Source organism: Oncorhynchus clarkii, chromosome 26 (assembly GCF_045791955.1).
Source record: "Oncorhynchus clarkii lewisi isolate Uvic-CL-2024 chromosome 26, UVic_Ocla_1.0, whole genome shotgun sequence".
Lineage (NCBI taxonomy): Eukaryota > Metazoa > Chordata > Actinopteri > Salmoniformes > Salmonidae > Oncorhynchus > Oncorhynchus clarkii.
This window is the reverse complement of record NC_092172.1, coordinates 40,618,581-40,630,468: the sequence shown is the minus strand read 5'-3', so window position 1 is coordinate 40,630,468 and position 11,888 is coordinate 40,618,581. Positions and strand designations below refer to the sequence as shown.

Sequence of the window (11,888 nt, the reverse complement as noted above, 5' to 3'; positions counted from 1 at the left end):
GGAGAACACTGAGGATGGATCAACAACATTGTAGTTACTCCACTATAAACCTAAATGACTTCTATATTGGTTTCCAATAAGTCACTAAAAGTAAAGCTGACAAAACAATTGGCAAAGGAATTATGTCCTGAATACAAAGCATTATGTTTGGAGCAAATCCAACACATCACTGAGCGCCTCTCTTCATATTTCCAATCATAGTGGTGGCTGCATCATGTTATGGGTATGCAAGGACAAGGAGGGTTTTTTTAATGATAAAAAGAAACAGAATGGAGCTAAACACTGGCAAAATCCTTAAAGTAAACCTGGTTCAATCTGCTTTCAACAGACACTGGGAGACAAATTCACCTTTCAGCAGGACAATAACCTAAAACACAAGGCCAAATATACACTGGAGTTGCTTTCCAAGACCACATTGAATATTCCTGAGTGGCCGAGTTACAGTTATGACTTAAATCAGCTTGAAAATCTATGTCAAGACTTGAAAATGGCTGACTAGCAATGATGAACAACCAACTTGCAAATATTGTACAATCCAGGTGTGCAACGCTCTTAGAGCGCCAAAGGTGTATTGTCTCAGGGGTGTGAATACTTATGTAAATGAGATATTTCTGTATTTCATTTTCAATATATTTGCTAAAATATCTGAAAACATGTTTTCACTTTGTCATTATGGGGTATTGTGTGTAGAATTCAGGCTGTAACAACAAAACGTGGAATATATGCCACTCCAAATTGAGCTCAGGTGCACCCAATTTCCTTTGATTATCCTTGAGATGTCACTACAACTTGATTGGAGTCCACCTGTGGCCAATTCAATTGTTTGGACATGATTTAGAAAACACTTCTAGAGTGTTGAAAGTTTCCAAGAGCACAGTGGTCTCCATCATTGGTAAATGGAAACAAAATATGGAACTACCCAGAGAGTGGCCAGATGGAAGCCACTCCTGAGAAAAGGCACATGACAGCACGCCTGGAGTTTACAAAAAGACACGTGAAAGATTCAGAGCAAAAACGTAAAAAAATTAACTCTTTGGCCTGAATGCAAAATGCTGTGTCTGGAGAAAATCAGGCACAGCTCATCAACCCATCCCTACTGTGAAGTATGGTGGTGGCAGCATCATGCTATGGGGATGCTTTCCAGCTGCAGGGACACGGAGTCTGGTAAGGATAGAGGGAACAATGAATGGAACCAAATACAAGCAAAACATTGATGAGAACAAGATTCACATTCCAACAGGATAATGACCCCAAGCATACAGTCAAAGCAACGCTAGAACAGATTCAGAACAAGAATGTGAAAGTCCTTTAGTGGCCCAGCCAAAGCCCAGACTTGAATCCCCATGGAAAATCTGTGGAAAAACTTGAAGATTGCTCTTCAAGGCCAATCCCCATCTAATTTAACAGAGATTGAAAAAATCTGCAAGGAAGAATGGGAGAAAATCCCCAAATCCAGATGTGCAAAGCTGATCCAGACATCCCCAAGACGACCAAAAGCAGATCCAGACATCCCTAAGACAACTCAAAGCTGATACAGACAAACACAAGATGACTCAAAGCTGATCCAGACAAACCCAAGATGACTCATAGCTGTAATAGCCACCAAAGGTGCTTCTACAAAGTATTGACTCAGGGGTGTGAATACTTATTGAAAATGAAACACAGATTTAATTGACATACTGTAAATGCACTAAGATTTCTAAAAACATGTTTTCACTTTGTCGTTATGGAGTATTTTATGTAGATATATTTATTTATATTTATCCATTCTGAATTCAGGCTGTAACAATAAAATGTGGATTAAGTCAAGGGGTGTGAAAACTCTGATGGTACTACATATATTGTTTGTAGGCTTGTTGGGCTTTTATGAATGGTTTATTTCTATGTGTTGGGCTGGATCTGAGATGATTCTTTACAGAGTCAAGTATATTTGTCCAGGTCTCAATTGTTCCCTGATTTGCACCATGTATTCCTGCTGTCGCTAATTATAAATGTAGTAACTTCTAATAGTAACTGTAGCCCTTGGCGAATTGGGAGTCAGGTGATTGCCATCTAAGAGTCAGCAGTAATCGTCTCTGATTAATTGATTCAAGGAGCCATTATCGTTAAGTAACAGATGCAAAGCATTGGAATATTTACATTCATGTACATGAAAATTAATTGAATCACTTTGCCCCAAAAGCATTTAACTGCAGGGCTGTCCCACATCATATGGAGGAATGTGTCTACCTGATTTAGGGGACACAGTGAATAGTTGAAAGTTCTGGCCAATTTCATCAAAAAAAACGTTTTTTTGGTGTCAAATACAGTCTGTATAAGTGTATACATTGATGGTTCGGATTATGGGATGCCAAGATCATATTTTTACATATTCTGTTCCAGTTAAATGGTTGTTCAGATTCAATAAGATCTGTGTACCATACTTTAATGGCTAGCTCAGAATAAGAGCTTTCCAAAAGGGAGATCTTTTCTTTGGGAGCCCAGATCATTTATTTATAAATCACATCATTGGATGGTTTGCAAATTGTATTTCCCAAGGGACTCTAGGCCAGCATTGCTGACCTACGTTGTAAATATAGAAAAAATAAACAATTTGCCTGGTAATGTGTACAGTATGTCTTTTAAATCCTGGAATGTTCTCAAACCATTACTGTCCATGATTTCGGCAAGGGGTACGGATTCCACATTTGGACCATTGGGGAGGGGGGTGCAAAAGGCCACCCGCCAGATCACACGGCATGACATTTTGATTCCCAGTAACAATGTTCTTCCAGGGCAATAGGAGACTCCATATTACATTGGTTAAGGGATATATCAGTGGAGACAACCTCTTCCAGGACAATAGGAGACTCCATATTACATTGGTTAAGGGATATATCAGTGGAGACCACCTCTTCCAGGGTAATAGGAGACCCCATATTACATTGGTTAAGGAATATATCAGTGGAGACCACCTCTTCCAGGGCAATAGGAGACTCCATATTACATTGTTTAAGGGATATATCAGTGGAGACCACCTCTTCCAGGGCAATAGGAGACTCCATATTACATTGGTTAAGGGATATATCAGTGGAGACCACCTCTTCCAGGGCAATAGGAGACTCCATATTACATTGGTTAAGGGATATATCAGTGGAGACCACCTCTTCCAGGGCAATAGGAGACACCATATTTCTCACTATACTCAGCCAGGGTGCAGAATAATCATGTCTAAACCAATTTATGATGGGGTGAAATGCTTGTGTCTGGAAATACAATTTAAAGTTTGATACGGATAGTCCTCGCTCTTCCCCTCTTTGTATGTTTGTTCATTTTTAACCGGGCTCACTTACCTTGCTCTCATATATATATATATTGGCACAGCGGTCTAAGGCAATGCATCTCAGTGCAAGAGGCATCACTAGAGTTCCTGGTTCGATTCCATGCTGTATCACACCCAGCCATGATTGAGTCCCAGAGGGCGGCGCACAGCGTGGTCCGGGTTTGGCCGTCATTGTAAATAAGAATTTGTTCTTAATTGACTTGCCTAGTTAAATAACGTTTCAATTAAAAATACACACTTTTAAACCACATTATGGATTTCAACTGGGATTCAATTGGTAGATGGAGTCTTCCCTCAGGGTTGACAGAGGCAGTAGGGCAGATTTGGTTAGATTTATTTAGTTGAGATGGAGCTGAATTTGTCTATGATCTTCAAAGCTCTTGGGAGGAATTAGGATACACTGTCTAGATAAAGATATCGTCGGCGTATAATGATATGCTATGATCCGTAGATTTGAGATATTGGTGTAATTTTTGGATTGTCGAATTGCCTGGGCCAGGGTCTCCCTAGACAAAAACAGCAGAAGTGAGATTGGATCACCTTGCCTTCTACTTATAGGGTATGAATACTTTCTGAAGGCACTGTCTAAGACAAATACATGATTTTTCCCCAACAAAAATCAGGGAGAGGGTATCAACACTTCTAATTCGGGTGAAACTAACATTTACCTGCTATGCTGAACAGTCAAGCAGAGGTTGGTTACCTTCAGTAATCGCTCTTAATAAAATCCCAGTACTTAATAAAACATATAGAATGCTAGATCTAGACAAACAAGGACACAGCAGTGATCTGAGATTCAGCACCATGGACCACGGCAGAATCAAAATCCTGGAATCGGAGGTTCTGCACAACATGAACAGCGACCATGCAATGGCTGGTAGAACCCATTGGATAAAGGAAGGAAGACAAATCCAGGAAGACAGAGGGCTGAATTGGAAGACTCCCGCACCAACTATCTTCTATGCGACTTTCTGTGTCTCAGAGCAAGTATTAACCAATCCCAGCACACATTTCTATTTCATATTTTGAAAAACAAAAAAAGGTTTGCACACTTTAACATCCTTATTGATCAGACATGATTCATGTTTTGCTATATTATGTGAAACGTCTGTTCGCATGTGAACAATCCACATCCGTCAGGCTGTTTGATTTGCAGTATGCAAGACAATAACCCTAGTTGACTCCCGCTAAATTTGAATTCTATAAGTGCAGACAGGGGTTTGCGTGATATGACACACCAACCCCCCCCACCTATATGTCTAATTCTTTCAGATGCCATTGAATGCTCAAGAGAGAGAATAGACACTTAACAATCTTGTAATAGTTCAGATGGTAGTGATACAGACTGTCTGGTCAGAGTAAGACCACAGTCACCTTTAACAGCTCAAATGTTTCTTTGACACCCATTTCAACATGAGACAGGCTCCTCATGTTGCTCTACAACTGCACATGTCAATACAAGAGGCCAATACAAGTGGCGTTATTGTGGAAAGCCTAATCTTTAAAAAGAGATTAACTTATCCCACAAGGAATTTTTAAAAAGGAGCTACACGTCATATTTTTGAGGCCAGCAAATCTCGTCAAATAAAGCCTGTGGCAGTAGCACAATGGGTTAGTGTGTGGCTCAGGTCTAGTCAATTTGACAACAGCCAGTCTGTCTTTTAAGGACCAATAAGAGGTTTTGGGGGTAAAATATTGTATAACATCATTCTACTATTACTGTAGATAATGTATTTTAATATACTCTGACATTTCTAATGCTTGTTTGCAGGACATAAAATGTACTTTTTGGTACAAAAGCCACTGTGACAGGATGATTTATTATTATTATTTGTAATCTACCAGGCACTCAGATTTTTTTTTACAAGCCAAAATATTTTTTCCACAAAAATTACACCAACAAAACACAAAAAAACAGATGAGCATGCTTTGTAATGTTTCTAAAACAATAAGTGTATTACTAGTAAGAAGTAAATTGGTATATTGATTAATTTAATTTTTAACCAAAATATCAGAGACAAAAATGTTCACCTGCACCTTTAAGGGCGGGAGGGTTACCGTGGCAGCGCAAATCAGTATTGTTTCTGCCTGTGAGATTGACTAGTAGAAGCGTGGCCTTCTCTTCCCAAGCAGTTGAAACTCAAACATAGAAAAACAACCTAGTTTGTGAACAAAACAATGTAAATAGCCAAAAAATACAAGGACAGGGTTTCACTTCAGTAGACTTTCTTTTCAAGTAAATTAGACCAACTTTTATGCCTGTGCACAGCGCTTCTAAAAATGTAATCTTTCACTCAGCTCTTCACGTGCGTACAGTCCCCCAGCCAGGCTGTGTTGCAGAGCGAGGTGGAATAGGCTATATATTACCAGCTATGAAACAAAAACGGCAGAAATATTTTGAAAACAGCAAGTGCAGCATATATGTCACTGTAAATGTGATCAAACTTGACTTTTTATATTCACAAATGCAAGTGAAATACTTGCACTGTGAAGTCCTGACCACCCGGCGACATGGCTGGGGGAAAAAAAATCCACATTTGGCAGGCGTTCATTTTAGGCCCTGATTGTTTGCCTCCATTTATTGGGATGGTTGGACATCGTAGTAATGGTTCTCTTCAACGGGTGGTGCTGAAGGATCCATTCCACTCTGCTTCATTTGGACGGCGATGTCAAATAGGTAGTCATAACATTCACACCTGGAACAAGACACGCGGATAACCCACTACCACACAAACCTCTAGAAAGCACCAATGATGCATTTAAAACAGTGATACATTCAGTCTAAATGACACATTCACAGTAATACTTCTACAAACATTACTTTTAGACTATTTATAATTAATTATTATTCACTTCTATAAAAGTATTACTTCTATAAAACATTGTGTTACTTCATAGTTATTCATTAACTCACATGGTCTTGGCTTTCTCCCAGGACTCCCCCCACACGTAGACGCCGTGGCGCCGGACGAGGACCGCACAGGAGTCTGGGTACTGCTCCATGGCCAGCGCCATGCGCTCCTTCAGGTCCCGCTCCTCCGGGGTGTTCTCAATGATGGGGACCACCAGGGTTTCATCATATCTACACACACACACGTCAACGTCAGTGTGTGAGCAGAATGCATAGTCAATAGGGCCACTATCTAAAATCAAGTGTCAGTCTCCCCTGGATGAAAATGTGCCAGAATTGACAGGAGTTACAAGGTAACATCTGGATTCCCACATTAATTTCCATAAACTGCCGGGGCTGGACTGTTTCAGTACAGACATTCACACTGTAGCACATTGGCAGGTAGCTTAGTGATTAGAGTGTTGGGCCAGTAACCGTAAGATTGCTGGATCGAATCCCTGAGCTGACAAGGTAAAAATCTGTCATTCTGCCCCTGAACAAGGCAGTTAACCCACTGTTCCCTGGGTACCGAAGATGTAGATGTTGATTAAGGCAGCCCCCCGCACATCTGATTCAGAGGGGTTGGGTTAAATGTTGAATTCATTCATTTGGACAACTGACTAGGTATCCCCTTTCCCATTGAGCACTTATACGGCCGTCGTTGGCGCTGGAGGTGCCCTCGCCAGGGCCCAGCTCGTAGTTGGTGCTGGAGGTGTCCTCGCAACCTGCCTGCCTGGAGGTGTCCTAGCCACGTGCCCACCTGTAGTTGGTGCTGGAGGTAGGTGTCCTCACAACCTGCCCGCCCGTAGTTGGTGCTGGAGGTGTCCTCACCACGTACCGACCCGTAGTTGGTGCTGGAGGTGTCCCTGCCATGTGCCTACCCGCAGTTGGTGCTGGAGGTGTCCTAGCCATGTGCCTACCCGTAGTTGGTGCTGGATGTGTCCTAGCCATGTGCCCACCCGTAGTTGGTGCTGGATGTGTCCTCTCCACGTGCCCACCCGTAGTTGGTGCTGGAGGTGTCCTAGCCATGTGCCCACCCGTAGTTGGTGCTGGAGGTGTCCTAGCCATGTGCCTACCTGGTGCTGGAGGTGTCCTAGCCATGTGCCCACCTGTAGTTGGTGCTGGAGGTGTCCTAGCCATGTGCCCACCTGTAGTTGGTGTCCACGTGCCCACCCGTAGTTGGTGCCGGAGGTGTCCTAGCCACGTGTCGACCCGTAGTTGGTGCTGGAAGTGTCCTAGCCACGTGCCGACCCGTAGTTGGTGCTGGAGGTGTTCTCGCCACGTGCCCACCCGTAGTTGGTGCTGGAGGTGTCCTAGCCACGTGCCGACCCGTAGTTGGTGCTGGAGGTGTCCCTGCCACATGCCCTCCCCTAGTTGGTGCTGGAGGTGTCCCTGCCATGTGCCCACCCGTAGTTGGTGCTGGAGGTGTCCTAGCCATGTGCCCACCCGTAGTTGGTGCTGGAGGTGTCCTAGCCATGTGCCTACCTGGTGCTGGAGGTGTCCTAGCCATGTGCCCACCTGTAGTTGGTGCTGGAGGTGTCCTAGCCATGTGCCCACCTGTAGTTGGTGCTGGAGGTGTCCTAGCCATGTGCCCACCTGTAGTTGGTGCTGGAGGTGTCCTAGCCATGTGCCCACCTGTAGTTGGTGCTGGAGGTGTCCTCTGGAGGTGTCCTAGCCATGTGCCCACCTGTAGTTGGTTCTGGAGGTGTCCTAGCCACGTGCCCACCTGTAGTTGGTTCTGGAGGTGTCCTAGCCACGTGCCCACCTGTAGTTGGTTCTGGAGGTGTCCTAGCCACGTGCCCACCTGTAGTTGGTTCTGGAGGTGTCCTAGCCACGTGCCCACCTGTAGTTGGTGCCGGAGGTGTCCTAGCCACGTGCCCACCCGTAGTTGGTGCCGGAGGTGTCCTAGCCACGTGCCCACCCGTAGTTGGTGCCGGAGATGTCCTCTCCACGTGCCCACCCGTAGTTGGTGCCGGAGGTGTCCTAGCCACGTGTCGACCCGTAGTTGGTGCTGGAAGTGTCCTAGCCACGTGCCGACCCGTAGTTGGTGCTGGAGGTGTTCTCGCCACGTGCCCACCCGTAGTTGGTGCTGGAGGTGTCCTAGCCACGTGCCGACCCGTAGTTGGTGCTGGAGGTGTCCCTGCCATGTGCCCACCCGTAGTTGGTGCTGGATGTGTCCTAGCCACGTGCCCACCCGTAGTTGATGCTGGAGGAGTCCTAGCCATGTGCCTACCTGGTGCTGGAGGTGCCGGATGTGTCCTCTCCACGTGCACCCGTAGTTGGTGCCGGAGGTGTCCTAGCCACGTGCCGACCCGTAGTTGGTGTCGGAGGTGTCCTAGCCATGTGCCTACCTGTAGTTGGTTCTAGAGGTGTCCTAGCCATGTGCCTAACTGTAGTTGGTGCTGGAGGTGTCCTAGCCATGTGCCTACCTGTAGTTGGTTTTGGAGGTGCCCTTGCGGATTCCCTTTATCATCTCCTGGTGAGTTATGCGGAACTCCTTGCCAGGATAAAACAGAGTTGCCATGACGGCAGCCTTGGAGTGGGTGTGGATGACGGCCTGCGCCGCTGAGGAACAGGAGGGAGACAGTTAGCATGTTGGCCTATTCGTGGGTCTGTGTACAGCTCACCCCTCATAGACTATCATTCATTAACAGAGAGAGCTCACCCCTCATAGTGTATTATTCATTAACAGAGAGCTCACCTCTCAGTGTATCAATCATGGACAGAGAGAAGTCACCTCTCATAGTGTATGATTCATGAACAGAGAGCTCACCTCTCATAGTGAAGGCATTCATGAACAGAGGGGTGCACTGGCTCTTCTTCAGGTTCTTCCAGGGGGGTGGGGAGCTGATGTCTCGCTCCTCCACATCACAGACAAACATGTCATCTGGCTACAGGGTGCAACACACACATAAAAAACATATCTCCAGAAACTGTCAAACTAGGTAGTCCAAGTTGGCTCTGATGATATGAAGGCAAAACACCAGCCCTGCTCACCTGTAGTCTCTATGATGATATGAAGGTAAAACACCAGCCCTGCTCACCTGTAGACTATGATGATATGAAGGCAAAACACCGGCCCTGCTCACCTGTAGTCTCTATGATGATATGAAGGCAAAACACCGGCCCTGCTCACCTGTAGTCTCTATGATGATATGAAGGCAAAACACCAGCCCTGCTCACCTGTAGTCTCTATGATGATATGAAGGCAAAACACCAGCCCTGCTCACCTGTAGTCTCTATGATGATATGAAGGCAAAAAACCAGCCCTGCTCACCTGTAGACTCTATGATGATATGAAGGCAAAACACCAGCCCTGCTCACCTGTAGTCTCTATGATGATATGAAGGCAAAACACCAGCCCTGCTCACCTGTAGTCTCTATGATGATATGAAGGCAAAACACCAGCCCTGCTCACCTGTAGTCTCTATGATGATATGAAGGCAAAACACCAGCCCTGCTCACCTGTAGTCTCTATGATGATATGAAGGCAAAACACCAGCCCTGCTCACCTGTAGTCTCTCCTTCTGCACTCCAGACGGGGCAATGTAGATCTGATCTCTAGGTACAACAAAATGGGGAGATGAATGTTCATTAGCTAGCATGCATATATATTAGCTCTCTCTCTACATTTAACTAAAGACCAAGTCACGTATGAGGTTTTGAATTTAAAAAAAATATTAAACAATATTAAAGTCAGAGCACTTACCCACGTCTCAAACTTAGCCCTCCTCCTGTCCCTGTAACCCAGCCGAGTTGGTAGAAAAGACGACATAACTCTGGGATGAGAAGCCGTGGATGTTCCTTGTCCTGAAACAAGGTGATGGGGAAACACTACATTACCCAGACACCATAATGGCTCGTCATTTACCTTCAGGTGCTTGTGCAAATTATGTTGTGAGATGTGGCCACATCCATTTACCTCTCCTCACTCTTTCTGGGTCTTAAACTGGAGCTGTGTGTTCTCTCTCTCTCTCCCTGTTAAAGTCCCCCCTGTCGTTTCTCTCTAGCTCTCTGGCTTTGGACTCCCCAAAATATCTTCCTCCGACTTCCCTCTTCGCTTCTATTGTCCTTAGATTCTTGCTCTATTCACTGTCTAGCCTACAAGTTAAGGTGTGAATCTAGCTCGTTACTTGTTTGCAATTTCAGATTGCAAGACTTGTTTTAAATGTGTTAGCCAGCCTAGCTAGATAACCTACAACGGTTAGCAGTCGTTCTAAAGCACATACCTGAGACTCCGTCGACTCGGAACCATTTTCCTTGTCTTCAATGGTGGCATCACAAACAGATGTCATTTTATTTTGGATAGATGCAGAACGAACTGCTTTTTCAACCGGTGGAACCAGATTCTTCTTGCAAGTTCTCTCTTTTTCACCCGGTGGAACCAGATTCTTCTTGCGACCACGTCCTGGGAGGTTGACTACAACTCCATGGACAGCATGCTTCCTGATAACATTACGAACTGTGGAAACAGCAATGCCAAGGTCTCGGGAGATGGACTTGTAACCTTGCTTAAGTCCATGTTTGGTTATAATCAAATTCCTTACATCCTCAGATAGTTCTTTCCCCTTGGCCATGTTCACAGTGGTAACGTTATAATGAAGCAGAATATCCTGTTCTCTTTTCAACACGATTTGAATGGCTGTTTTTACCTTGTAAAAATACCTGCAACTTACCACAGTACACGTGTGAACACGTTTTTTAATTTATATTTGAAGACGTATTGAATTATTTAAAATAGACGTACAAGGGTACCAATACACTAGAACGCAACTGTAACAGGCTGGCCAAAAAGCAAACTAGATAACGTTAGCTCACTAACTAACTGGTGCTACTTTAACATGCGATATTATTCCTCCTCAACGAAATCTAAAACAACATATCGTTTAAATACAATATTTCGCCACATGTTTAAATGGAACAATTCGGTTTTATCGCATTTTAAATACCTTTGTGTGTTTGTTTGACAGCAGAGGGGTCGTCATTAGTGCGACAGGATATAGTAAGGACCTCCAGATCTCTTGCACGTGGCCTTGTATTGTGCCTGAAGACAATTATCGGAATAATCGCAGAGGTCTTTGATAATCGGCAAAAATAAGATGAAACAATTCTTAGCAATTCAAAATCAAACGTGTTTTATTATTTGTTCATATTTTGGTTTGAAGAAGTATATCCTATATCAGGGTAACTTCAACCTGGAGAGGGTGTTGCACAAGTATGCCTAACAAGCACCAGGTGGTAGCAGAGCTCAAATAAATTAAACCAAATGTATGGTAAGGACAGGTACCTTTTTCTTGTCTAGTCATGAAAAGTGGTCCCTCCCTTCCCAACTAGAGTCACCAATTTACATCATGGTGCTTGCAGGCTGCAGTCTAATTACAGTGTAGATGCTTACTAGTACATTATATTATTATTATATTATATTTGAGTAATTTAGCAGATGCTCTTATCCAGAGCGACTTACAGTTAGTGCATTCAAGAGACCTGAGCTGGCAGAACGGAGTGCTTGGGTTAAGGTGTAGGGCTTGAGCATAGCCTGAAGTGTCAGTTCCTAGTGCTGTTGCGTAGATAAGTACCATGGTCTTGTAGTGGATGTGAGCTTCGACTGGAAGCCAGTGGAGTGTGTGGAGGAGCAGAGTGACATGAGAGAACTTTGGATGGTTGAAAACCAGGCGG

At 44.4% G+C, this 11,888-nt stretch overlaps 1 protein-coding gene across 2 annotated transcripts; it reads right to left on the bottom strand.

Annotated features, from left to right (window-relative positions):
• Positions 1-5,123: 5,123 nt before the first annotated feature.
• LOC139384783 (methylthioribulose-1-phosphate dehydratase) lies at positions 5,124-11,229 on the bottom strand. 2 transcript variants are annotated; one of them, XM_071129665.1, is made up of 8 exons: positions 11,162-11,229; positions 10,442-10,674; positions 9,922-10,022; positions 9,725-9,773; positions 8,986-9,103; positions 8,642-8,777; positions 6,237-6,404; positions 5,124-6,018 (listed from the first exon to the last, which is right to left on the bottom strand). In XM_071129665.1, exons 2-8 carry the CDS (start codon positions 10,505-10,507, stop codon positions 5,901-5,903), a joined length of 756 nt encoding a protein of 251 aa, XP_070985766.1. In that variant the 5' UTR covers positions 10,508-10,674; positions 11,162-11,229; the 3' UTR covers positions 5,124-5,900. The 2 variants fall into 2 exon arrangements, with proteins under 2 accessions (XP_070985766.1, XP_070985765.1); XM_071129664.1 differs by lacking the exon at positions 11,162-11,229 and having other exon boundaries at positions 10,442-10,953.
• Positions 11,230-11,888: the final 659 nt, after the last annotated feature.

Excerpts from the sequence above, each read along its gene's own strand:
- LOC139384783 (XM_071129664.1), bottom strand. The coding sequence starts at position 10,789 with ATGGCCAAGGGGAAAGAACTATCTGAGGATGTAAGGAATTTGATTATA. Across the intron at positions 10,023-10,441 it reads CCGAGTCGACGGAGTCTCAG|GACAAGGAACATCCACGGCT; the intron begins GTATGTGCTTTA and ends ACCTTGTTTCAG. Across the intron at positions 6,405-8,641 it reads ACCTCCAAAACCAACTACAG|ATATGATGAAACCCTGGTGG; the intron begins GTAGGCACATGG and ends GTGTGTGTGTAG.